This window comes from Aulonocara stuartgranti (genome assembly GCF_965226115.1).
Source record: "Aulonocara stuartgranti genome assembly, chromosome: 18".
Lineage (NCBI taxonomy): Eukaryota > Metazoa > Chordata > Actinopteri > Cichliformes > Cichlidae > Aulonocara > Aulonocara stuartgranti.
This window is the reverse complement of record NC_138954.1, coordinates 4,466,723-4,492,233: the sequence shown is the minus strand read 5'-3', so window position 1 is coordinate 4,492,233 and position 25,511 is coordinate 4,466,723. Positions and strand designations below refer to the sequence as shown.

At 37.9% G+C, this 25,511-nt stretch overlaps 2 protein-coding genes across 3 annotated transcripts; both read right to left on the bottom strand.

Annotated features, from left to right (window-relative positions):
- Nucleotides 1–8,103: 8,103 nt before the first annotated feature.
- LOC309694550 (uncharacterized protein) lies at nt 8,104–10,594 on the bottom strand. Its single transcript, XM_082514732.1, has 2 exons — nt 10,312–10,594; nt 8,104–9,609 (listed from the first exon to the last, which is right to left on the bottom strand). Exons 1-2 carry the CDS (start codon nt 10,559–10,561, stop codon nt 8,681–8,683), a joined length of 1,179 nt encoding a protein of 392 aa, XP_082370858.1. The 5' UTR covers nt 10,562–10,594; the 3' UTR covers nt 8,104–8,680.
- Nucleotides 10,595–12,559: 1,965 nt separating this feature from the next.
- Nucleotides 12,560–21,846, bottom strand: LOC309694516 (tripartite motif-containing protein 16-like). 2 transcript variants are annotated; one of them, XM_082514663.1, is made up of 2 exons: nt 21,502–21,846; nt 12,560–15,171 (listed from the first exon to the last, which is right to left on the bottom strand). In XM_082514663.1, exon 2 carries the CDS (start codon nt 15,026–15,028, stop codon nt 13,358–13,360), a length of 1,671 nt encoding a protein of 556 aa, XP_082370789.1. In that variant the 5' UTR covers nt 15,029–15,171; nt 21,502–21,846; the 3' UTR covers nt 12,560–13,357. The 2 variants fall into 2 exon arrangements, 1 of the variants encoding a protein (XP_082370789.1); XR_014272893.1 differs by lacking the exon at nt 12,560–15,171 and adding an exon at nt 21,201–21,345.
- Between the last annotated feature and the right edge of the window lie 3,665 nt (nt 21,847–25,511).

Here is a 25,511-nt window from a genome sequence, read left to right as displayed (position 1 = left end):
TGTTGGCTAAGAAGTAGTGCTGAAAGTTAGGTAGTTCTAATCCTCCTTTATCCTTGGTCTTTTGTAGTGTTTTTAAGCTTATACGTGGGGGTTTATTTTTCCAAAGCAATTTGGACATACATGAATCTAGAGATCTGAACCAATCTTGTGGCGGTTTAGTTGGGATCATTGAGAATAAATCATTTATTTTTGGTAAGACCATCATTTTTATAGCGGCAACCCTTCCCATGAGTGATATGGGTAGACATTTCCACCTAGCCAGATCACCTTCTACCTTCTTTAAAAGTGGGATGTGGTTTAATTTAGTTAGATCTGCAAGCTTGGGAGAAACATTAATACCTAAATATTTTATATTTCCCGATTGCAGTGGTGTTGAAGAGGAATTATGGAGGGAGCAATTAATCGGTAGGACTGTAGATTTTGACCAGTTAATTGAGTAATCTGATATTCTTGCAAAAGAGTTTATCAATTCAATCACCACAGAGATATTGGTTTGTGAATTTTGGAGAAAGAGTAACACATCATCCGCATAAAGGCTGATTTTATGTTCCACGTTCTTGCATTTTATGCCCTTAATTACTGAATTCTGTCTAATTGCTGCTGCTAGTGGTTCAATAAAAATTGCAAACAGTGAAGGGGAGAGTGGGCATCCCTGCCTGGTGCCCCTCAAGAGACAGAAGCTGGAGGATGTCTGGTCATTTGTTCTGACACAAGCTGTTGGGGAATTATATAATATTTTTAACCAGTTTATGAAAGAGGATCCAAAACCAAATTTGTGTAAAGTTGCAAATAGAAATTTCCAGTTAACTCTGTCAAATGCTTTTTCTGCGTCTAAAGAGAATATTGTAGTTTCTAGGTTTTTACTGTATGAGTAGTCCATCAAATTAAGTAATCTACGTGTATTTGTTGATGAGTGCCTACCTTTTATGAAACCAGTTTGGTCAGGATGAATTAAGAGGGGGGTTATTTTCTCCAGTCTTTTTGAGAGAGCTTTGCAGATTATTTTAAGGTCTACATTTATAAGGGATATTGGACGATAGCTTGAGGGATATACAGGGTCTTTGCCTGGTTTTAGCAGGAGATTAATGTTTGCAGAATTCATATTTGATGGAAGTCTGCCCTTTTCTTTAATTTCCAACAACGTTCTGTAGAAAACTGGTGCTAGAATCGACCAGAATTCTTTGTAGAATTCTGCAGGAAAGCCGTCTGGACCTGGAGCCTTATTATTGGGCATACTTATCAGGGCTTCCTGGAGTTCACCTGGTGTCAGTGGTGAATCCAGTGCCATTGCTTGAGTGTCTAATAATTTTGGAAGAGTTATGTTGTCCAAAAACTGATCAATTTCTTTTTTAGATGGGTTTATTTGTGGTGAATACAACGTGTTATAGAAATCCCTGAAAATGTTGTTTATTTGTATCGGTTCATATATTGTGTTCCCAGATGAATCTTGAACAGCACATATAGTTGTTTTTTCTTTATTTATTTTTAGCTGGTTTGCTAGAAATTGACCGGATTTATTACCATGTTCATAATTTTGTAAGCGTAGTCTTTGTATAAGGAATTGTGTTTTTTTATTAATAATTTCATTTAATTCTAGTTTTGTTTTGCGTATTTTGTTCAATGTTTCCTGATCTTGGTGGGACGCGTAGGCTTCTTCTAGTGATTTGATGTTTTTTTCTAATTCCTGAATATTTTTGTTTTCTTTTTTCTTTTTATGTGATGAGAAAGAAATTATTTTACCTCTCATCATAGCTTTCCCTGCTTCCCATAGAACAGAAGCTGATGTTTCGGGAGTGTCATTATAGTCTAAATATGAAGTCCACTCTTTTTTAAAATATTTAATAAAGTCTTCATCTTTAAGTAGTGATATATTAAATCTCCAGTTTTTTCTTGGCGTAGTATTATTCTTGTGCATTAGTGTTAAAGATACAGGAGCATGATCGCTGACAGCTATAGGGTGAATCTCAGTGTCTGAAATGTCACTCAGCAGTGAGCTGCTGACCAAAAAATAATCCAGACGAGAGTAGGAGTGATGGACATGTGAGAAAAAAGTATATTCCTTACTGGTGGGGTGAAGGGAGCGCCATGCATCGCAAAGACCAAAGTCGCTCATATACTGTTTGATTATATTTGTGGACTGCCAATTACGCTGAGTTCCCGCTGTATTGAGCCTATCCATGTCTTCATTTAGTCCAAGGTTGAGGTCGCCTCCAAGAACAAGTGTGCCATCTAAGTGTTCAGAGAGTGCACTGAAAAAACCGTGAAAGAATGAGGGATCATCAACATTTGGACCATATACACTTGCAATACATAGCTTTTTATCAAGTATAGATAGTTTAATGATTAAGAATCTGCCCTCTGGATCTATAACTGTATCGAGTACTGTGAAATTAATATTTTTATGTATTAAAATTGCTGCTCCCCTTTGTCTAGAATTATAACAAGCTGAGAACATATTAGGAAACTCAGGTGTTTTAAGTTCGTTCGAACCTCTAAGAGGTCTGTGGATCTCTTGTAAAAGGACAACATCTGCCTGTAGTTTTTTGAGTTGGTTAAATATTTTTAACCTCTTTTCTCTGGAGCCAGCTCCATTTATATTCCATGTAATGAACCTCAGTGTACCCATAGATGTTTGTGTATAGGGATGTATGCTGTGTGCGTTGCTTAGACAGGTGGAGAGAATACGTCACTTGTTCATAAATAAAAAGAAGGAGAGAGAGAAAAAATGTGTGGCGAGATGCTCCCTGAGTCTGACTATGTGTTTGCATAGTTACTAATATGAGTAGGCTTGGCTTAAGTGTGTGTATCCTAAACGACTGTGTGCGCTGTCTGACTGAAGTAAATGTGCTGCCCTTGAGCGCATGGTGTGTATGTGTCGAAATAAAGGGTGTTGTTTGTGGATGAGTGTCGAAGCAGGTGATCGAGGCAGTGAAAGGAATAAAGAAAGAAACCAAGGACAGGGGTGAGCAGCATAAAAGCAAGAGGGGGAAAAGAGAGAGAGAAAAAAAACGAGAAGAAAAAAAAAACAAACAAAACGTAAACATTCCAATTAAATCACTGACGGAGAGTGACGGTGTTAATTCTGCTATGAAAGCACACTTTAAGATGCGATTTGATACTAGTAAGTTAAACAGATGTTAATGCAAGTTAGTGTGAGTGGATAGGGAAATGGTGTAGCTGATTCTTATCTGGTGTGAGGTTAATACAGCCACGGTGTAGCTGCCGTCATAGGCAACTCTCGCATTTAAGTTCATTTTATTAGATATGTAAGGTTGAAACAATTAGTAGTTGAAATATTAAGAAATAAATCAATAGTAATTCATGTTTTGTTCATTGGATTTATATGTTTAAATGTGTTATTTTTACTAATTGTGCAATTAGATAGGAACCTTTTCTATAGTTCCGTCTGTTGTTGCTAAGAGGGTATTTTTGGCTGGCACACTCAGCAAGCTAATTGAGACGAGCCACGAGGTTTGCACGTCCACAGTAAGATAGTAAATAGTAAGATAAATAAAAGAGTGCCTTTTTTGGACCTCCCCACGATGTAAGGATTAAAGTTTTATTCCCTTTGAGTGAGGCCAATGAGGTAAATGTTTTCTTTTGTTTATTTTCGTTGTATGTAAATATGCTAGTGTTGCGTGATATTCTAGTGCAATTACCGCAGTGTGAGGTGTAATGTGTATTTTATTGATTGTTTTGTTGGAATGTTTCGCCATATATAATGCTTAGGGGCTTTATTAAGAATATTCATTTAAGTTTGTATTTCTTTTTAGTTCTGACGGCATTGTATCGGCTGTGGTTGGACATCATTACATGTTAAGGCATGTCGAAGAATCCTCCTGTCCGAAATAAATGTCAGTTAAAACACAAGGAACAAGTTGAGCTTTATTACGACTCGAGGGGAGTAACACACGGAGTGATGTTGGGGTCGCGGTGGAGCTGTCCGTCCACGTACAGCCGGTCCACAGCGATGACAGCGCGGGAGCCCTTCTGGATGAAGCCGCGTCGGATTGGGAAGAGGACCCTGCGTCGTTCCAAGATCTCTTTGGGGAACTGGTCGTTCACGCTGAAGTCCGTTCCTTTTAATTCCCTGCCGCGGCTTTTCACCTGTTGTTTTTGTTTGAAGTGGCCGAATTTGGCCACGATAGGACGTGGTCTCCCGGCCGTAGCCCGAATAGGGCCGAGGCGATGTACCCGATCGAAGACGATGTTCTTCACAGTGTCCTCCGGCAGCTTCAGGTGGATTTTGATGAAGCTTTTTACCGTGGTCTCCGCGTCCTCTCCAGCGGCTTCTGGAATACCAGAAAATACCAGATTATCACGCATGCTACGAGCTTGTAGATCAATAACTGTTTCTTTTATTTTTTTATTTTCTCTATTGAGCTGGGTAACATTTTCTGTGAGACATTTCACCGACTCCCTTAGCGTGGCATTTTCAGCAGCAAGCGTTTCCACCTGCTGCTGGCTGTACTCCAGGGATTCTGGCAAGCATTTAAATTCTCGGTGAAGAATCTCCACCAAGGACAGCCTTGCGTCGAAACTGGACAATCGCTTGTCGATTGACTCCAGTATGTCGGCAATATCTTTGCCGGCTGGCGATGTTGAGCCGGGGGAATCTGCCGGGCGTTGTCTTTTCGACGACGGCGTCTCAGCTTTGGCCGGGGAAGCTGCACACTGGGCCTTCTTCATCACGAGATCCTGAAAGCACTGATCAATATAATCTTGGAGAGTCTCTAAACTCTCCCCGTTGTTCTCCAGGGTGTTGGAGATTATTTAGACAAATATTGTTAGTTATAAGACAATTGATAAGTGTACTTGGTAATAGGGGGAGACCGGGGATAGTTGTAACGTGGGTCAGTTGTAACACTTCCAATTTCTCCAATCAAGGCTAAGTTTCAAATGATGTGACTCATCCTGTGCATGCCCAATTCAGTTCTGCTATCACATGTGAAAAATCAGCACATTTTGTCAAACACAGACAATTTAACATCAAAAAAAGTAAGTTTTTCTACTTTATTTCAATTTCTAATAGCATTATCTGCTTTGCAGTTAAACTCATCAAACTTAAATTATGTTATTTGTATGTCTATGGGGATATATTCTGTGTAAGTCTTTAGTGCTAATGTTTTAGCCGTTGGCTGTAATGTTAGCTAGTTCATGGCTATAGGAGTCTGGGTCAGTTGTAACAGCAACAGTCTGGGTTAGTTGTAACAATAATGCAGATGTTACAACTTACCACACTTTTACTTTAACTTATATTAAACAAGTTGGGGCAACGACATCAGCAGAGAGAGGTTCACTGGTCGCTTTTGTATATGCGGTTAATGCCATTGGCAACACAATTCCTCCACTGTTTGTGTTCCCACACATACATTATGCAGACCACTGTGTCAGAGATGGACCAGTAGGAAGTACTGGTAGTGGAAATAAATCAGGATGGGTGCAAGAAACAGATTTCCTCATCTTTCTGAAGCACTTTGCAAACCACACCAAGGTAAGCCATGATAAAAAGTAATGGAATTGCGATGCTGGTGAACAACTACATTTTTTCAGCTTCATTGTTATGTTCAAAATTGGTGCAAGAGTTGTCGGTTATAATGCCCACTGAGCCAATGAGGCCAAACTCAAGGAAGACCAACCAAAATTAATGAAATATTCAGTTGCAGAAAATTCCATAATTTGTCTTTTTTGGGGGGTTGGAATATGTTCAAAAGCTGGATTTCTGCATTCTGTCACACACACACATAATTACATAAATGGCTCTAAGTGCATTCATGTGTTGAATAAACAAAGATTACATGTTAATGTTTTGTTAGTACCCTTATTTCATTGTGTTACATTTCACCCCAGGATATGTTACAACTAACCCAGACTAGGGGGTTAATTGTAACATTTCACTCTTCGTGTTTGAGACCATACCATGCAATGAGTAATTGTGCTGCAGAGAAAATAGCTGCACTATTTAATAGCAGAGACATGTAAATACTTTGCATTACATTTTGAATCCACTACCTTAAAAGAGCTCCAATTTACAGACAGAAATGTCAAAAATGTTACAACTATCCCCGGTCTCCCCTACTGAAGCTTAAATGAATTTGTTCAAATCTAAACTACCATTTGCTTTAATTTTCCGCCAACAATCTCCGGCGTCTGACGTCAGTTACAACATGAGTCGCTTACCTTGTCCGTCACTTGTCCTTTTTTCAGACTAAAATCAAATTAACAAACTAAAATCAAAGCATTCTTTGATTTTAGTCTGTTAGCCCACAAGCTGAGTTTTTATCAGAGTCCTGCATGAGTCAGTGTTATTTCACTGACACCATCACAGTTTTACACACCTGTTCTGTATGACTTTGTCTCAGGTTTGCGGTGATATCCAGCACTCTGAGCTGATGGCAGATCTGGTCAGTCCACAGTAGCTTCAACCACTAAATTATCTCTAACACATCACCAAACCAAAGTCTTCCAGCTAAGAGTACATCAAAGGTGAAAAGCGAGCCTAGAATGTCATCATTTCTGCTCTCCTCTTTCTTCTTCTTCTACTTCTGGACCGCACACATCTGTCGCTGCCCTACTCAGGTCGATCTAATGAAAATCAGCCAGAAATAATAATCAGAAATCCAAATGTAGAATTTATAGTTCCCCATTGATGCAATTTGGTTATTAAATTTAAGAAGCAGTCTGTAATGCTCACCCCAGCATACTTGAAGCAGATCATCAAAGCATGCTGAACACTTTCTACCATTCCACATGTGCATTTTCTATCCAGGTACTCAACAGCACCAAACCATAATTGTGAATCCATGGCTTTGATCTGGTGAAAATCACCCTACCCCTACTGTTCATCTTTACACACAACAGATGGTGTTTCTGTATCTTAATATATGACTGAATGAAAAGTAATGACAACCGTTATTTTCAATCTTCCATTGCTTCTACCTGTTGTTTCTCTGTATTATTGTCGGATCTTTACCTTCAAATAAAGTGCCTTCAATATAAACTGTCTCGAGGTAACTTGTTGTAATTTGGTGTTTTATTAAGAAAATTGAACTATTGTGGCAGAAAAGTTGGATGCAAACCAAGACTAAAAGTCCTCAGGCAGGAGTCATAGCTGGGCTTTAGCATCTGGGTCACCCACTTTACCCAGGGAGCTAAACCAGCATCTCCAACAGGTGATTTGTTTGTCTGGCAGTTTCAGGCTGGGAAAGCTTGTTAAACTTTAACAAAACATTATTTGGCACCAACGTGAATGATTTGGGTCATGTTTATCACGTCTGAGTCAGGGAGCAAAGGTCACCTCCTTTATGCAGGATTTCACCTTATGCCAACAGGGGAAAAAAATCACGAGTTCTTAAACAAGCTGTAGGTCATGTTACTACACACATTTCAATATGTAAGCATTTCATCATGTTTTAGAGTCTCAGAGTTATTTCAGCCTCATCTTCACATATTTTCACAAATATTCACATTATCTCCGAGATCCAGTTGTGAAATTTTTTCCCTCAGTGTAACCGATTGCAACACAACAAATGACTGACCAGCTCTTTTCAGCTTGTTCAATTGTGGAGGTTTTTACATTCTTTACCTTACAATATAAAGCACCTTGAGGCAACTGTTGTTTTTTGGCACTATATATAAATATAAATGAATTGAACTGGTAGCAACTTTATGAATGAGAAAATGAAAACAAGTGTCAGTCAGCTGGTTCATGTCCAGCAGGTGGGGAGGAATCAGTGAGTCTGTTACTCCAGTTACTTACTCAGAGGTAAAGTTAAAGAAAACGAGTTTCCTTCATCGCACTAAACCTGCCCACTAAACATGACCCTGAATGAACCCATATGTAAAGGACTGTAGGTTTTAAGCAGGCTCAGGTAATGGCAACACAATAGATGAGGAAAGTGGGGGAACTCTGACGACATCTAGTGGACATCTTGAAGATGACGGGTCTGAACAGAGAGCAATGCAGGTCTGTGGAGAAGATTGCAGCACACTGTGAAATATGAACTATGAATAATATCTACATCTGTAATGATGTAATCAAAATAGGCTCCATGTAGTTTAAGTTCTGTTACTGTACTTATGAAGCAAACTGCACACACAGAGTTGGCAAACATTGAGTTTACTTGCATTTAGGCAAAATGATATAAACACTTATCATGAGCCAATATAGCACATTTAACTGCTTTTATTTAGCAGGGATTACACAATACACAAAATTAGTCACAAAAATTTTTAATCAAATCTTGCAACATGTTGCTAAGAATAACCAGGACAACCAGGTCAAAGCCATACTGAAGTATAACCTTCATTAACATAAATCACAAAGAAAACATATTTAAATAAAAATTGTATACTTGTCTTGAACTTTTTTAAATCTTTAGTCCTGTGTATTAAAACTTATTTATTGGCTGATAAAAAGGAATCACATCATGGTTGTTACAAGGAACAAGTGATGAAAAACTCATTTTCATGTTTGTTTTCTTCTATACTGAAGAAGAAATACAAGTTTCTGTGGTAAATATTAAAAGAGCATCCATGTTCAATAAATATTTGTGTCACCTTTAAAGACCAATAAAAAAATATCAAACTTAGAGAAACATAAAGTCAGGGCTGGAACAAACAACATAGAGTGCCCTTCACTGCTGTGGACAGGAAATGTACCGTGACTTGGAGCATGAGGTCATTTTCTACCTCGGGTGCTGCAGTGATTTGGTTTGTCACTCAGGTGGATCCTTAGATGAAAATTCAGTCCTGATTTCCAACTGAATCTTTCCCCACAGGAGCTACAAATATATGGTTTCTCACCTGTGTGGATCCTTCTGTGACTTTTCATAGTCGACAAGTCTCTAAACTCTTTCCTACAGACGTTGCAAGAATACGCTTTCTCACCGGTGTGGATTCTCAAATGAGTTTCTAGTCCTGATTTCTTACCAAATCTTTTCCCACATGTGCTACAGAAATACGGCTTCTCGCCTGTGTGGATTCTCACGTGACTTTCAAATCCGGATTTCTTATTAAATCTTTTCCCACAGGTGATGCAAAAATATGGCTTCTCGCCTGTGTGGATCCTTACGTGAGTTTCCAATCCTGATTTCCAAATGAATCTTTTCCCACAGGTGCTACAAGAATGTGGCTTCTCACTTGTGTGAACTCTCATGTGTCTCGTCAGGTTGGATTTACACTGAAAAGTTTTTCCACAAGTGTCACAGCTTCCAGATTTTTTACTTGTATCAGTTTCACTCCGAGACTTATCTGTTCGGTTTTTGTGACGTCTCCTTTTCTTCAGCTCCGCATTTCTAGTTGATCCCGAGTCCACATGCTGGTTTTCTTCCTGTTCCTCAAGCTCTGGTTCAGGAAAGTTAAGAGCAAGGAGCTGGTCATCGTTTGGTTCTGATTCACTGAGGTCACTTTCCTCAAAACTAGAAGTCACCATAAAACTATTGATCTCCTGCTTCAGTACAATCTCCTCCAGCTCCTGACTGGTGCAGAGTTCCTCCTGTTCCTCTTTAATCTGTGGAGGATCTGGGTCCTCCTGGTCCAGACTTGAGTTCCTCTCCTGCTGATTGGCGACAAACTCCTCCTCCTTACAGGCAGTTTGCTGGTGGAGGTCTAAACGAACAATAAAAAAAATGTAATTATAGAAAAACACTTCTGAGAAGATAAAGTTTTAGTTAAAGTCTGTAATGAGGGCATGTTGCTCACATTTGCAGGTGAAATTAAAAGTGTGTAAAAATGAAGTTATTTGTGCACTCTGATGCAAATGAGAACTTGAGTTCTGACATTTTTCAGCAACATTAAGAGTAAAAAAAACCTTTCAAACAAAAAAGAACTCACTTATTACTGACTGACTGATGATCTATTTTGGAGTTGATCTCGAAACTGATCTACATCTTGATATTTTTCAAAATAATCTTCACTATTGGGGGTGGCTGTAGCTCAGGCGGTAGAGCAGATCATCTACTGATCGGTTCGATTCCCGGCTTCACCTAGTCTGCATTTCAAATATCCTTGGGCAAGATACTAACTCCAAGTTGCCTCAAGTTGCTCTTTGATCTGTGGAATGTGTGTCTGAATGTTGGTAGAAAGCACTAAGAAAAATGTGCTTGTGCGAATGGGAGTGAGTGGGTGAATGCACAAGTTTTGTAAAGCGCTTTGAGTGCTCAAGATTGAGTAGAAAAGCGCTATATAAGAACCAGTCCATTTAAAACTCCCTGTCATGTTTTCACGAATACACATTAAATAGATCTGACTGATACAAACTGTAGGTTTAATATTAATGTTAACACTTCAGAAAAGCCATTACAGTTTTACCGCTGGTCTGTAAATCTTTCTCAGGTTTCCAGATGTTATGCAGCTGTCTGAGCCGCTCTTCCCCGCTCCAGACGACGATGCCTTCATCCTCGTGTTTCACTACAAGCTGTTCTCCCTCTTGACTGATGCAGAGTTCCTCCTGTTCCTCTTTGATCTGTGGGGGATCTGTGTCCTCCTGGTCCAGATTGAAGTTCCTCTCCTGCTTCCAGACCTGCTGGCCAGCCAGATCTTCCTCCTCCTTACACTTCATGTTGATGTGGGACTTGAGGAACAAAGTAAAAAGAAAAAGATTAGACAGGTAAAGGTGCAGCCTCAGTCAGCAGGGCTGTACACTGTGAGCATGTTGCTCACATATGTGAGAGAGGTTTGTACAAATGTTTCAGAAGCACCATGTGACTCCCTCTCTTTGTTGGAAAGTCTTATTAATTCACTTTATAACTATTACTTTGAAGATAAATTTCTACCATCACAAAAATATTATGACCTCTTTAAAAACAAACAACGGCAACTACATGACTTAAATTCCATGTTTAGATGAAGGTAATGGTCAATGCCTTTTGACAGGGGAAAAACCTCCACACAGAAGAATCTTACTTGGCTGAATCATAAATTATTCACCATGATTAAAACTGCAGATGAGCAATAATCTGCATTTTATTTTAGCCAAAGAGGAATGTTTCTGTTTGTCTGTGATCTGACTTTTTCTGCTGGGTCCAAATTTCATTTTATCCTGTGTAAGTTTGTTTCTCTTCCTGTTAACTAGCAAAGTCAAAATCACCTTGATTCATTTAACTTTAACTAAATTATAAATGTAATCATTTTATTGAACAATTAATTTCATTTCAATGAAAAACAATTACTTAAAAGAAAGAGATTAAGTTGGAGAGAGACATGTGGCCATCTTTTAGTGAGTTAGACCCTGATTAAGGGCTATTTTTAAAAGTAAAGCCCATCTCTCAAAGTCCCTGCCGGCCTGCCTCCACCTCGGGAAGTCTGTGGGTGCAGACGGAGGTGAGGAGCACCACAGGCGGCAGAGAACTGTCTGTAGCCCCGGAGTGAGGCGTCGTGAACCGAAGCAGACAGCGAACTGTGGCACAGTGCAGAAAACCGAAGCTTTCCCTCCCTGTTTGGTTTTGATGTGTCTCATGAAAGTCTATTGTTAAAAGTTTACCTTTAAAAAAAACGGACGCACTTGTTTGATTAGCTGCTCTCTGATTTTAGCCTGTTAGCTTACAGACTGAGCTCAGATCGTTCCTGTGTTAGTTCATTGAGAACATCACAGTTTTACATACCTGCTGCGTGACTTCATCTCGGGTCTCCGGCTGATATACAGCAGTCTGAGCCAGTGGCGGATCTCATCATCCTGGACGACTGTTTTTAATGTTTTTAACCACGGAGATTTCTTCTGCATCATCAGTCTCTCATTGTTAAACTCTCCCAGAAACTGAAGACAGTTGTGCCATTTCCGCGCTTCTTCTTCTTCTATTGAGTAGACGGCAGACTACACATGTCCAAGGGTAATACTGTCCTCCTCAGGCCATTGGCATCAAGTCAAAGCCTTAAAGTCTGGTACTTTGCGCATGGTCATTTTTTACGAACAGCAGAATCACAAGACAAAGCGTGCCAATGTTTATACTTTTCACTGTGACTGCCAAATAGATGAAAAAGTAGATGTTAAAAAACAACTTATAGTTTTGTCATTGGGCTGGTAGAAAGCTATGAGTTTCTGTCCCTTTGTCTGACCTTAGAGACTTATTTTAAAAGGAAACATTACAATCCTTTAAAGCAAGTCTTTTCACCTCTGTTCCCCCCTCTGTACTTAGCTTTTTTGTTGTCATGTCAGTAATTGTCCAGTTGATGGCTCCCTTGGATCACAAGCCTGTCTCATGAGTCCAAGTGAATATATTCTTAATAAACAGCTTTGAAGAATTTGTGACCAACTTTGTTTCATTCGGAACATCATCATCATGAGTCAAACTCACTCTTGGATCTACAAAATATTGAACAAAAACAAACATCACTGAATCATAAGGTATTTGCTCCAACTCTTAGTCCAGAAACACATGAGTGAACTAGATCAGCTGCTCCTCCAGTTCAGCTGTGGATTTATATCATTATTTATATTTGTAAAGTGGATATGCAGTTTTTCAGTACTAATATAAGCATTTTATATCATTGCTTTATTGACAGATGTTTGGTGTTCAAGGTCAGGCATCAGTTTGAAAAAAAACAAACAAACACACTGAGTTGAACTTGAACTTCCTACTGACAAAAACTAAAATTGGTGCAAAAATAACCAGAAACATATAAGAAGCATCCTGGAGGTGCTGCAGACAAGATAGGACCAATAACATGTCAACAGGAAATCCTTTTTACTAATTTGTTTATTTCTTTTTAGATTTTTACTCTCCATTTTAAGCCATGATGTTTGCTGATACTGTGTTCCTACTGTTTGTTCTCATTAATAGTTCTGTTTTTAACATTCTGTGCTGAAGCTGGAGGAAATGTTTCTACAGTGTCAGATGATACAGCTCCAAACTAAATAAGTGACTAACTAACGATGCTTTAATACACTTTACTATAAATTATGATATAGTGCACTTTCTTAAAATTTCTTATTGCTCTGTAATTAATTGTTTTCTTTATAAATGTACAAATGAGAATAAAATCTGTGTGATAAAGGAAGGTCTGTAGACTTCTCTGTTAAGATCAGTGAAGAGAAACAACAACATACAAATACCTAAGAAAAATATTCAGTAAACATTTAGAAGATAGAGAAGTTTATGTTGTCATGTGGAGAAATTTTTCAAATAAAAATATCCATAAGCATTGATAGTCTCCATGGCTGAACAGACACAGGAAAGAGCTCCACCTATAAAACGTAAAAACATCAAGACAACATGTTGAAGATGTCGAGGTACTGCCCATAATGTTTGACTGACATCTGATTTATGTGCAGCACATAAATACCACAATAATGATGGAGAGAAACTAAAAGGGAACTAAAATACAGATTTAAACTTACAACAATATGAAAGACTTCAGTCTATTTCACTTTAATCAACTCAGCAGTGTCTCCATAATCATAGTAAAACATCAGTCCAGCATAGAGCGGCTGAGTGAATGTGGTCTGGACTCTGTGGAGGAGAGTCATGGTTTCAGAGACGCTGTAGAAGGACAAAATACCTGCTCTGTGATCCAGGTACACTCCTACTCTGGAGGAACGAGGACCTGAGACAGGAGTTTCAATGTTGTTGTACGAAAATGTAAAACTGTTGTTGTAACAATCTAATGACCAAGATTTGTCATTACATCCAAATCCACATTCATCTCCTTTTCTGCTGATATTCTTGTATGCGACTGCTACATAACCTCCTCCCCCTCTCCACTCCACCTCCCAGTAACAACGTCCAGTCAGACTCTCTCTACTCAGGACCTGAGACCATTCATTGAATCTGTCTGGATGATCACAATAAGACTGTTGTTGTTCCATATATGTTGCTTTTCTGTTCCCCTCTGATAATAACAGCTCTTTGTTTGCTGTGTTTGGATCCAGTGTGATTTCACATGAATATTTTAAGAATCCAGCTCTGGTCTTTGGCTCTGGTTGTGACAGTAAAACATCCACTTCAGTGACTGTCAGTGAGATGTTTGTCCGTTCCTCTCTCAGAATGTCCTGTAGTTTATCTCTGACCTCTGACACAGCTGCTGTCACATCCTCAAAGTAGCTCAGAGGACGGATATTGATGCTGGATGAGTCTGTAGACTCACTGAGTGCTGACAGTGAGGGGTAGTTGTGTAGAAACTGGATGTGATCCTCTGTGTGTGAGAGCTGCTTCAGCTCAGCATCTTTCCTCTTCAGCTCAGTGATCTCCTGCTCCAGCTTCTCCTGAAGCTCTTTGACTCGACTCACTTCAGTTTCCTGCTGGGATCTGATCTGCTGCTTCACATCAGAGCTTCTTTTCTGGATGAGATGGATCAGCTCAGTGAAGATCTTCTCACTGTGCTCCACTGTTTGATCAGCAGACTGATTGATGGCCTCCACCTCCTGTTGAAGCAGCTTCACATCTTTCTCTCTGTCCTGGATTCTCTGCTGGATGTTTTGTCGACTCACCTCCAGCTCTCTCTGCCTCTCAGTCCTTTCTGCTGCAGCTGAGACTGTGTCGTGGCCTTTATGTTCATCCACAGAGCAGAGATAACAGATACTCTGCTGATCAGTACGGCAGAACATCTTCATCACCTCATCATGACGAGAGCAGATGTTCTCCTGGAGCTTCTTGGAGGGCTCCACCAGCTTGTGTTTCTTTAATGGAGCCACATCATAATGAGGCTGAAGGTGTTTCTCACAGTAAGATGCCAGACAGAATAAACAGGACTTGAAGGCTTTCATTTTTCTTCCAGTGCAGAAATCACAGGCCACATCTTCAGGTCCAGCATAGCAGTGATCAGCAGGAGCAGCTTGGAGTCCAGTCTTCTTCAGCTCCTCCACTAAAACTGCTAACATGGTGTTTTTCACCAGGACAGGCCTCGCTGTGAAAGTCCTCCGGCACTGAGGGCAGCTGTAGATTTTCTTCTTTTCCTCTTCATCCCAGAAGCTTTCAATACACTTCATGCAGTAGCTGTGTCCACAGGGAAGAGCCACCGGATCCTTCAGTAGATCCAAACAGATCGAACAAGAGAAGGTTTCTCGGTCCAGCTGAACACTTTTCTGCGCCATTTCACCCAACAGTGTCAGTGACTGTGTGAGTTTCACTTCCTCAGAACTGAAACTGCTCTGATCTAAACAACATAGGTTTCTGTAGCGAATGGGATCTGTCAGCTCTTATACGTCACCACATGTTGGTTGCACCCATCTTCAAACTGCAGATCAGAAGGGGAGGGAACAAGGGAACATGTGGACAGAGAGGAGGTGCTGAGTTAGAGAGCAGGAAGAGGGAGGGTTATCAGACACTAATTCAATCCTGGAACATGTGAGCCTGTGAGTTTTTCATTTAAAAATAGCACTGCTCAGCCTTTAAAGTTGTTAAATAAACTTAACATTTAAAAGACAATCTTTTTATGTAAATTAGTTTAAATTATCATTTTAGTCATTACAGGATATCAAATACTGCAGCTGAACTAAGAAATTGTTGTAGAAAAAAGCAATAAAAGGTCGTTCCCCCTCTGTCCCCTCCTGGTCACCTGTGCCTCAATTTTATGAGATGAGATGGATCAGCTCAGTGAAGATCTTCTCACTGTGCTCACTGTTTTATCAGCAGACTGATTTTATTCCACAACCTAGACATCCACATTACTCACACTCTCATAACACATACATATAGGGCCTTGGGATCGGGCATGTTATACGGTGTCCAGAGGACAGTCTTTGTATTCAACCTCACCTCTGGCGCTGGTGCCTATGGAGCGCCAGGACTGCCATAATGAATTAATTAAATACACCATTAAATAATTTCATTTCATTTCATTTCATTTTTATTTATTTCACACTTGGTACTACAATCAAACAAAACAACCACATCTTCTGTCAACAAAACACAACAACCATGTGTGAAAAGGAGCAGGAAGAAGAAAATATTCTTATTAAACCCTGCCCCCTATCTACCATCGAACTTATATCACCGGTGGGCACCAAAAATCAGGAACAAACTAATATTGACATTTCTCTCCGGTCGAATCCCAAACCAACATCACATTCATTCGCATTCTTCATACTGAGTTATCGTTTTAAACATATAACACTTTTTAAAACATTGTAAATTTATACAATTCTTTAAATTATAATGAAGTGAATTCCACAGTCTTATACCCCTAACCGTTGTGCTCATTAATCTTTGTGTAGTCCTGGCTAACTGATGTTTAAAATAAAATTTCCTTCTATTCTCTTCTCCCCTTGAACACATCAAAAATACTCTTTGTAACTTAAAAGGCAAAATATTATTTTTAGCCTTAAACATAATTAATAATGTCCGTAATTTCACTAAATCTCCTAATTTTAATAATTTTGATTCTATAAATAATTTATTTGTATGTTCTCTATATTTAACATTATGAATTATTCGTATAACTTTCTTCTGTAATAGGTTTAAAGGTTTTATGGTATTCTCATATGTATTCCCCCAAACTTCAACACAATAGTTGATATATGAAAAAAACAAAGAAAAATATAAAATACGCATTGTTTTATAATTTAATAAATCTCTTATACTACCCAAAATATAAATACTTTTGACCATTTTCTTTCTAATATGTTCAATATGAGATTTCCATGTCAAATTCTCATCCACTATTACACCCAAAAAACGAAATTCAGTAACTCTTTCAATCAATTCTTCCTCTATAAACATAATGACTTTATCCTCCTTTACACGATTGCCAAATATCATATATTTCGTTTTTGTCAGATTCAAAGATAATTTATTTACATCAAACCATTTTTTTATTCTTAACATCTCAGAAGTCATAATTTCAACCAAGTCTTTCAAATTCTCTCCAGAGCAATAAAAATTTGTGTCATCTGCAAATAAAATCGAATTTAACCTTTTAGATACGTCACAAATATCATTAATATATAAATTAAAGAGTTTAGGTCCCAAAATAGAACCTTGAGGAACACCACATACAATCTTCAGTCTTTCAGAAGTATTGCCAAAATAATAAACATATTGCAACCTATTCTCTAAATAACTCATTAACCAATTCAATGCTACTCCTCTCACTCCATAGTTATACAATTTAGAAATCAACATAGAATGTTGTATCGTATCAAAAGCTTTTTTTAAATCAACAAATACTCCCACTGTGTATTTATTATTATGTGTTGCAGATGAAATATCTTCAATAAAAGTCAACAACGCTAATGCCGTTGACCTATTTTTACGAAATCCAAATTGGTTTTCATGTATTAGTTGATATTTTTCAATAAAACTATCAAGTCTTTGTGCAAAGAGTTTTTCTAGCAATTTTGAAAACTGTGATAAAAGAGACACTGGCCTATAATTGTTAAAACTATGCTTATCTCCTGATTTATATAATGGTATTACTTTTGCCACTTTCATTCTGTCAGGGAATACTCCTGACTGTAGCGAAAGATTAAAAATATAACAAAGAGGAGTACTTATACAATCTATTGTCTTTTTAATTATGACCATGTCTATACCATCACAATCAGTAGATTTTTTATTTTTACAATTTTTTACGATTGCTACTATTTCTTTTATGGTAGTATCGGCTAAGAATATGGAATTAACCATTCTATTATCACCTATCCAGGCTTCCTCATCTCCTGGATCATCATTTTTCCTGATTAGATTTGCTAAAGTAGGTCCAACATTTACAAAAAAAGAATTGAATTCGTTTGCTACTTCGGTCTTATCTTTAACAACTTGATTATTATTAATAAAATAATTAGGCCGAACTTTGGGTGTGTTCTTATTACCCAATACCTCTTTAAAAATATTCCAAATGCCCTTAATATTATTTTTGTTTTCCTGAAAAACTTTATTATAGTAATCTTTCTTAGCTTTCCTCAATATTAATACCAACTTATTTTTATATAGTTTATATTTCATTTCCGCGTTTTTAGTTCTATATATTATATACTCCCTATATAAATTATTTTTCTTTTTACACGCATTTGCAAGACCCTTAGTTATCCAAGGTTTCCTATTTATATTCTTTTTCTTATGCTTAAATGATATCAATGGACAATGTTTATCATACAAGGCCAAATATATATTTAGAAATACTCCGTATGCAATGTTGACCTCATTAACATAAACCTCCTTCCAGTCCGTTTCCATGAGATCTTGTCTAAACCTATTAATTGCTTCATCATTTCTTAACCTTCTATAACTCACAAAACTAGCTTCTTTCTTTCTTTTCATATTTAAATCGAAAATAAAAAAGACTGGTAGATGATCGCTTATATCATTTATGATGAGGCCACTTTCAATATTATTCTCCAAACTATTAATAAAAATATGATCAATTAGTGTTTCTGATTTCTCCGTTATTCTACTCGGCTTTATAATTAAAGGATAAAATCCTTTACCATATAATAGTTCAAAAAAATCTGACGAAGCCTTATCATTTGTCACTTTACAAAGATCAATATTGTAATCACCACACAAACATACAGTCTTATTTCCCTTAACCTTACTCAATAAATTTTCTACTGCTTCTGTAAATAACTCAATCTGTGATCCCGGTTTCCTATATATACACGTTACAATTATATTACTTCTCTTTTCTATATCCAATTCTACTGTCACAGACTCCATTAAATCATCCATAACAACAGACATACATTCAACTTTTTTACATTTCAAATCACAATTAACGAAAAGTGCCACCCCTCCTGCCTTTGTCTTAATTCTATTCACAAAGTACAAATCGTATCCTTCAATACAAAAATTACAACCCTTATTCTCATCTAACCATGTTTCAGACAGAGCAATTATTTGAAACTTGCCTCTCAGACTATACAGAAAATCTTCAATCGAAGCAAAACTTCTATAAAGACTTCTGCAGTTAATATGAATTAAAGAAAATGTATTGGCTATATCAACCTTATCCCTGAATTGCTCCTCTGTAAAATAATCACATGTGACATTAATTGTATTAAGCACATTCCTTTCAGGGTCAATACCTACTTCAAAATCATATGATTTATAATCTGTGTCGTCAAACATAATGCATAAATTATTCTAGCGCTATCTATTACCTCATAAGAAAGAGAAGGAAACAAAAAAAGAGAAAAGAAGGAGAAAAAAAAAAAGAAAAAAAACTGAAAAAGGAAAGAAAAGATCCTAAGCAATCTCACATTCATTTATCAACATATTTTAAAGTCCGCTGATCTTGTTATCTTCCATATCCAATTTTACAATTTCCTTTTGTCCTTTTCCTCCCGAAGTAGCATTTGACCTTGCCAAAAATAAACTAGTTATAGCCATAATTGGTCGCAACCATTTGTCTATCTTAATCATATTATCACGTATAATTGTCCAATTCCTCAAGTTCCTTAATCGTTACAACCTTGGCTTCTTCTGGTGTTCCATTCAGTTTAATCATCACTTTGCAATTCCTGGTCCAGGTTGCTTGAATCTTTTTCTCCTTCCGTAAAATACGAGCTTGTCTTGCAATATCTGCATTTCTTTTTGTAAGATGTTCATTCAGATATACTCCACTTCCTTTCAAAAGGCTGGACCGTCTCAGCAATTCTACTTTGTGTTTTCGATTAACAAATCTCACTACAATTGCTGGAGGAGCATTTTTGTGCCTTCTAGGAAGAGTATAGCATGCAGATATATTGTTACTATGCAGGGGAAGATTTTTACTCGAAAAGAATTCCACAACCTGCCGTTCCAACGATTGTAGCTCCTCCATCGGGGGCACGTCCTCTCCTCGTTTTGCACCAGTCCCAGATTCGGTAACTCTCGCATATGTTCTGTGTTTAGTTTCCAGACCTGTAATGACCATTTCCTCGAGTCGAGCCTGCTGTTCTAGGTCGTCCACCTTCCTTTCCAAAAAATGGATTGTCTTATCTTTCTCCTTGACCAGATCTTTTAGTTCTTTGATTTGCTCCATCATCGACATTAATATTCCTTGTTGCTTATTTACTTTTTCAATTTCCGACGTCAACGAATTAAGTGAATGCTTAATCTCTTCCAGATCTTCTTCGACTTTCTTCATCTTTGCCATTTTGTCTCTCTTTGATGTCAATTATTAGTACGTTTGTTTGCCCAAACAAAATCTATAGCCAGAATTATTTGGAATTTTTTCTTATCACCAAACATTACGGCACCACCGCAAGGACGCCAATCCGGCTGTAATCACGGCGCTAATGCATTGACGCCGTGCAGCCGACGCCGTGCAGAACACACACACATCTGAGTGTGCAATGAATTAAATGTGGCAATAATTAATTAAAATTGGAATTAATTAATTAAATAAATAGTTATGACACATGTAATTAATTAATTATTGACACGTTTAATTAATTATTTATGTATTTCACATTTTAATTAATTATTCCATCCATCCATCCATTCGCTTCCGCTTATCCTTTTCAGGGTCGCGGGGGGCGCTGGAGCCTATCCCAGCTGTCATAGGGCGAGAGGCGGGGTACACCCTGGACAGGTCGCCAGTCTGTCGCAGGGCCAACACACATTTAATTAATTAATTATTGACACATTTAATTAATTATTTAATGATATATTTATTTATTTCATTTTGGCAGTCCTGGCGCCTGGCTCTCATCTTGAAATAATTTTATCTGTCAGCCTCACCCATCAAACTCAGGGGGCGGGGTTAACGCTGATCAAGTCAAAACCATTGCTTAGGCCTGGTGGCCATTGTTTCTAGCACACAACAACCGGCATGTGGAAGCTAACAGAACTGAACTTTGAAAAACCCTGTTTGTGTGTCACCAAATACCGTTTTAATATTTTTTTAGCCGAGAATGTAGTGGTTTAATCTTCATGTGTCTGGTCGGTTTGTCAAGATACAGCCTCTTTGCAAAAGTGCTTCGATGATTTCGGAGACGTCTGCCCAGTCTCACGGCAAAGCGTGGGATAGACCCGCTCGCCTCGCAAGCAATCCCACCGACAAAGCGCAGGCCCCGGTACACAGCTGTAGTAACCCCCGCTGACTTCTTTTACTGAGGTTATATTTATCGGTGTTTTATTTCCTGATGTTATGTGTCCTACGTGTTTCAGTCGCCAATTCTGAATTATAACTAACATTAAAAACATGTTTAAGGAGGAGAGAGAGCAAATAAATCTGTTTAACATCTGATCTTTGGGTTTTTGTTCAGTAATCAGCGTGACCTGTGTATAAACACATAAAAGAGATAACGTTGGTGTTTCTGTCATGTAGTATATGCTGCCCTCACGACACGTGACCATGTGAAGCTAGACAGCTAGCGAACAAAATAGAGGAGATCTTCCACACAAGGCTTGCCTTTCTTGCTTTTAATGAAGATCCTTTAAAGCCTTATCTCTCTCAAGGCTTCTCCTTGCTATTTCTCATTTGTAACTGAAACATACAGAAAATGAAAATAAATTGCTAGCTAATACACATCTTAATGACAACTTACTGATTAGCCTAGCTTAACACGTGCGTTACATTAGCATCACAGTTCACTCCATGTAAACACATATAAAAGTTATCTCTGAACATATTAATACTGACAAAGACGAACGTTTCCCAAGGTACAAGCGTGTAGGGCACTCTTAGCGTGTACATGAACTCGTTCACTCTTTTAATACTGCCGAAACACTTTTCACGGCATTAACGGAGAAAATACGTCAAAGATATGTTAATGATCAGAGCGCTCCCTCGCTCCCATTTCCGCACATACAATACAAAGATCGCTTGTGATAACGATGTCTCACTCTGAGCAAATTACAAACCCATACATTTTAACTGTTTTTAGCATGAATCACTTATAATATTTCTTAACTTTGAACTTATTTATCACTTTGCTTATGTAACTTAATCAGACTATGCACTAACTACTGACTTTTGACCAAAAGGCATAACATAGTAACTGCTGGCTTTAACTGTACAAAGGTTGTTCCACACTATGAAACACATACAGACTTCATGATGTTCGGCTAATATTTTTATTGTGAATATTAATCATGAGGGTAAACGGCCCTGTACACCACGGAGCGAGGTCAGCATATCCACGATATGCAGAGTTTCCCAGCTGACTAACTGCCAACTATTCCAGAGACGTGAAAATATACAGCATAAAGAAAAGTGTAAGAGACCCAGCAGCAGATTAGAATAACAGTTATACATTTAATAAATCACCAAATGAATCCAAGAAACGAGCAAACCTGTTCCGACAATTTGAGTTTGTGTTCCCTCAGCTGCAGACTCGCTGCTGTTTAAATGTTTGAAAAGGAAGATTAGATATAAACAAACGTCAAACGTAGACTCATTCTGCCTTCACATTTGATATGAGGCCACACAGTAAAAAACTGTCAATTTTACACTTAGAGAGTTGATTTTAACTCTGTTTCAGATAACATTTGGTCCCACTCAAAATTAGGGTAAAATTTACTCTATGGCCAGTGTTAACTTTTTAGTGTTAATTCTACTCAGTTTAGTGTCAAAATTAACAACAAAATGTGTAAAAATATTTAACACTGAGGGTTATTCACACTGTTTAGAGTAATATGATTTCACTTTATAGAGTTATTTTTAGTCCAAGTTCACTCTAATGTGTAATAATATTTCATTTTCATTATTTTTTCATATTTATCATATGATGCTATATTTCTAAATGGCTGTGATCTATCCTATATTATGAAAATAACTACAAACATACAGGTTACAGTAACAGCATTTATTAGCATAACAAACTCTTACAAATGACAGTAAGTAATGACAGTTGTCATTCACTCCATACGACAATTGTATGTCAAAAGGCCTGGGATAATGCAGGCTGTCAACATGAAAGACAACTAAATCTTGCTTTGTCCTGGTCAACTCATAAGCATGGAAATGTTCTTGAAAGGCTACTGTACATAATGGCAAAATGAGAAGTACCAGTTTCTCATGTATTATCAGAACTGACTCAATCTGGTAAAACACAGGCATTTCAGACACTACTTTGCCACAAATAACCAAATGCGGGCGGTAAACAATACCATTCTGTTTAGCCCAGTTCACTTTCATAACTTGAACTCTATTGGGCAGTTGCATTGCTATTGCAATTCCAGAACCTCCTTTTACCATATCTAAAGACACCATTTTTCCTGGACCAATGTCTAACCGACTAAAGGTTGTTGAAGATTGCCAAATGTATGCCATATAATTCTGGTGTTTTTTTGGCCAGCGTTTTGGTGACATTTTTGAATGATTTGAGCAGTTTCTTGAAAAAATTGTGCTTACCTTCATAGCGCATGCACCAACTATGAAGTACAGGCCCTATTTTTTGGATGCAGCGAGGATAATGGATAAGAAAATGGTGCTTTGGTAAAAGTTTTTTCTGGGGATACAACATCTTGAACAGTTTGTGGTGTTCCACAATCAAATGTTTTAAATATACACACATACCTTGAGATAACATAGGAGAAAATACAATGTTAACTATCTGTAGTAATAAAAGTAGTAGGCCCCGATGTTGGTCAGTAGAGGTTACCAAATCTCCAAACATGAGGGGAACATTCCTCAGTAAGCACCATGTCTGAATAGCATTCAGTCCCAGATCATTAGACTCTCCACCTAAATTCACAGCTACTGGCCTATTGTTTTTCTCCATGAATCCATAATCAAAACTTTGTATTCTCAAATTCACTTCTCCCAATGTAAGATGTTGTTCTTTTAAATACAAAAACAATAACTTCAGTTTGTACTGGGCCACTCCTTCCAAAACATCATGCATCACATCAACTGAGAAGTTCTCAGTTGTGTGAAAATATGTCAGTGAATTCAATAAGCATGAACTCTTTACACCAAAAACATAAGGAAGCAATGGATTATTAGACATTTCCTGACAGTGAGCAGTGTGGTTGTCTTTGGTGCGCAACACTATTTTGGGGAAATCTTCAGAGAATTCTGTTTGAAAGTCATCTTTATCAGCTAAACAAAACCTGCAACAGTACCTTGCACTGAAAGACTCCACCAGACCAAACAAGCTATGTAAGCCTAAATTATCACCAGTGACCTGTACCACACTACCACGAACATAACCACCGAATAGTGGAATCTCAATACCATCGCTCTCTAACACTTTAATGTCTCGAACAATAGGAACAAGAATTTCACTAAAACCATAACGTTTCAGATCTTGTGCATGAAATAAGGCACAAAGGTGTATGTTGGCCAAAAAAGAATTCCATTTGGGAGAGAAGTTTCTTAAGGTAAAATATACTGCACCCAACTTGTGAATACCTCGCTTGGAACCAAGAGGATTTGCAACCTCAAAGTCATCATAGAACATTTGGATCTGAACTGTGTGCTTTTCTGTTGAAAAAAAGAGGGCGTGTCTTCAATAGAGATCCATCACAAATATCTCTGCGTCTTGAATCACAAGTGTCTGATTTTTTCAACATTTCTCCAACATGCTGACTCTTAAATATTGATTCCAATGTTGATAAAACTGGAACATACATGAATTTATCTTGAACAACTGCCTGATCATATGTTCCAGTCTTTTTATTTCGCCTTGTGTCAAATCTTGAGCCAATTACACATTCAACTGGTTCTACAGTTTCCCACTTGTCTGATAAATATTTTGACCTCTTGTACTCAGAATTAAGAACTGAGAAAGGATTCTCTAACTCATCAAAACATGCTTCAACTTTCTTGCACATTTCTGTTTCTCTTTCATTACTAAATACATGCTTAATGACTGTTTCTTTAGCATGTTGTTGGATATCTTGAACAATCTCTTCCATGGAATTCACTACAGAATTCACTACACTTTGGCCTACACCTGCTGCCTTTAGATCAGAAATAACAGCTGCACAACTATTTACAAGGTCTGCTGAAGATAATTCCGACTCAGCCTCTAAATCAGGGGTGTCAAACTCAAATACACAGTGGGCCAAAATTCAAAACTGGAACAAAGTCGCGGGCTAACATTAATATTTATTGAGAAAAAAAATCTTCCTCTAGATATAAGAATGAATCTTTTTTTATGGACTCAAACAAGTTTTGCTGAAAACCTGAATATGGAACAAGCAAAGCTTAATACTAAACAATATATATATTAACTGTATACTACCAGTAGGCCAGCTCTAATAGTAATTTGGTATGGCTTCGCGGGCCAAATGTAATCAGGCTGCGGGCCAAATCTGGCCCGCGGGCCAGAGTTTGACACCTATGCTCTAAGTGTTCAGGCACCACATCAACATTAGCAGTAGTACTTGTGTCCGTAACACTTTGAACTGGTGAAAAATCTAGTTCTGCAGAATCAAATGAACTGCTTACGTGGCATTTGTTCAGGTGCTTTCTAAAGCCAGAAAAACTACTAAAAGAACGTGAGCATCCCACTTGGCCACATTTGAGATATAGTGTCCTCCCAGTACAGAGACCATGAATTACCTTAAGGTGTTTTACAAGGCTGTTTGGTCTACCATGATCACTTTTGCAAAGAAAGCACTTCATTATTTTGATCTCAATGGATACTAACGCACCATTCTTGCTCGCAACTCTGGGAGTTTCCTTTGTTTCCCCAACATCAA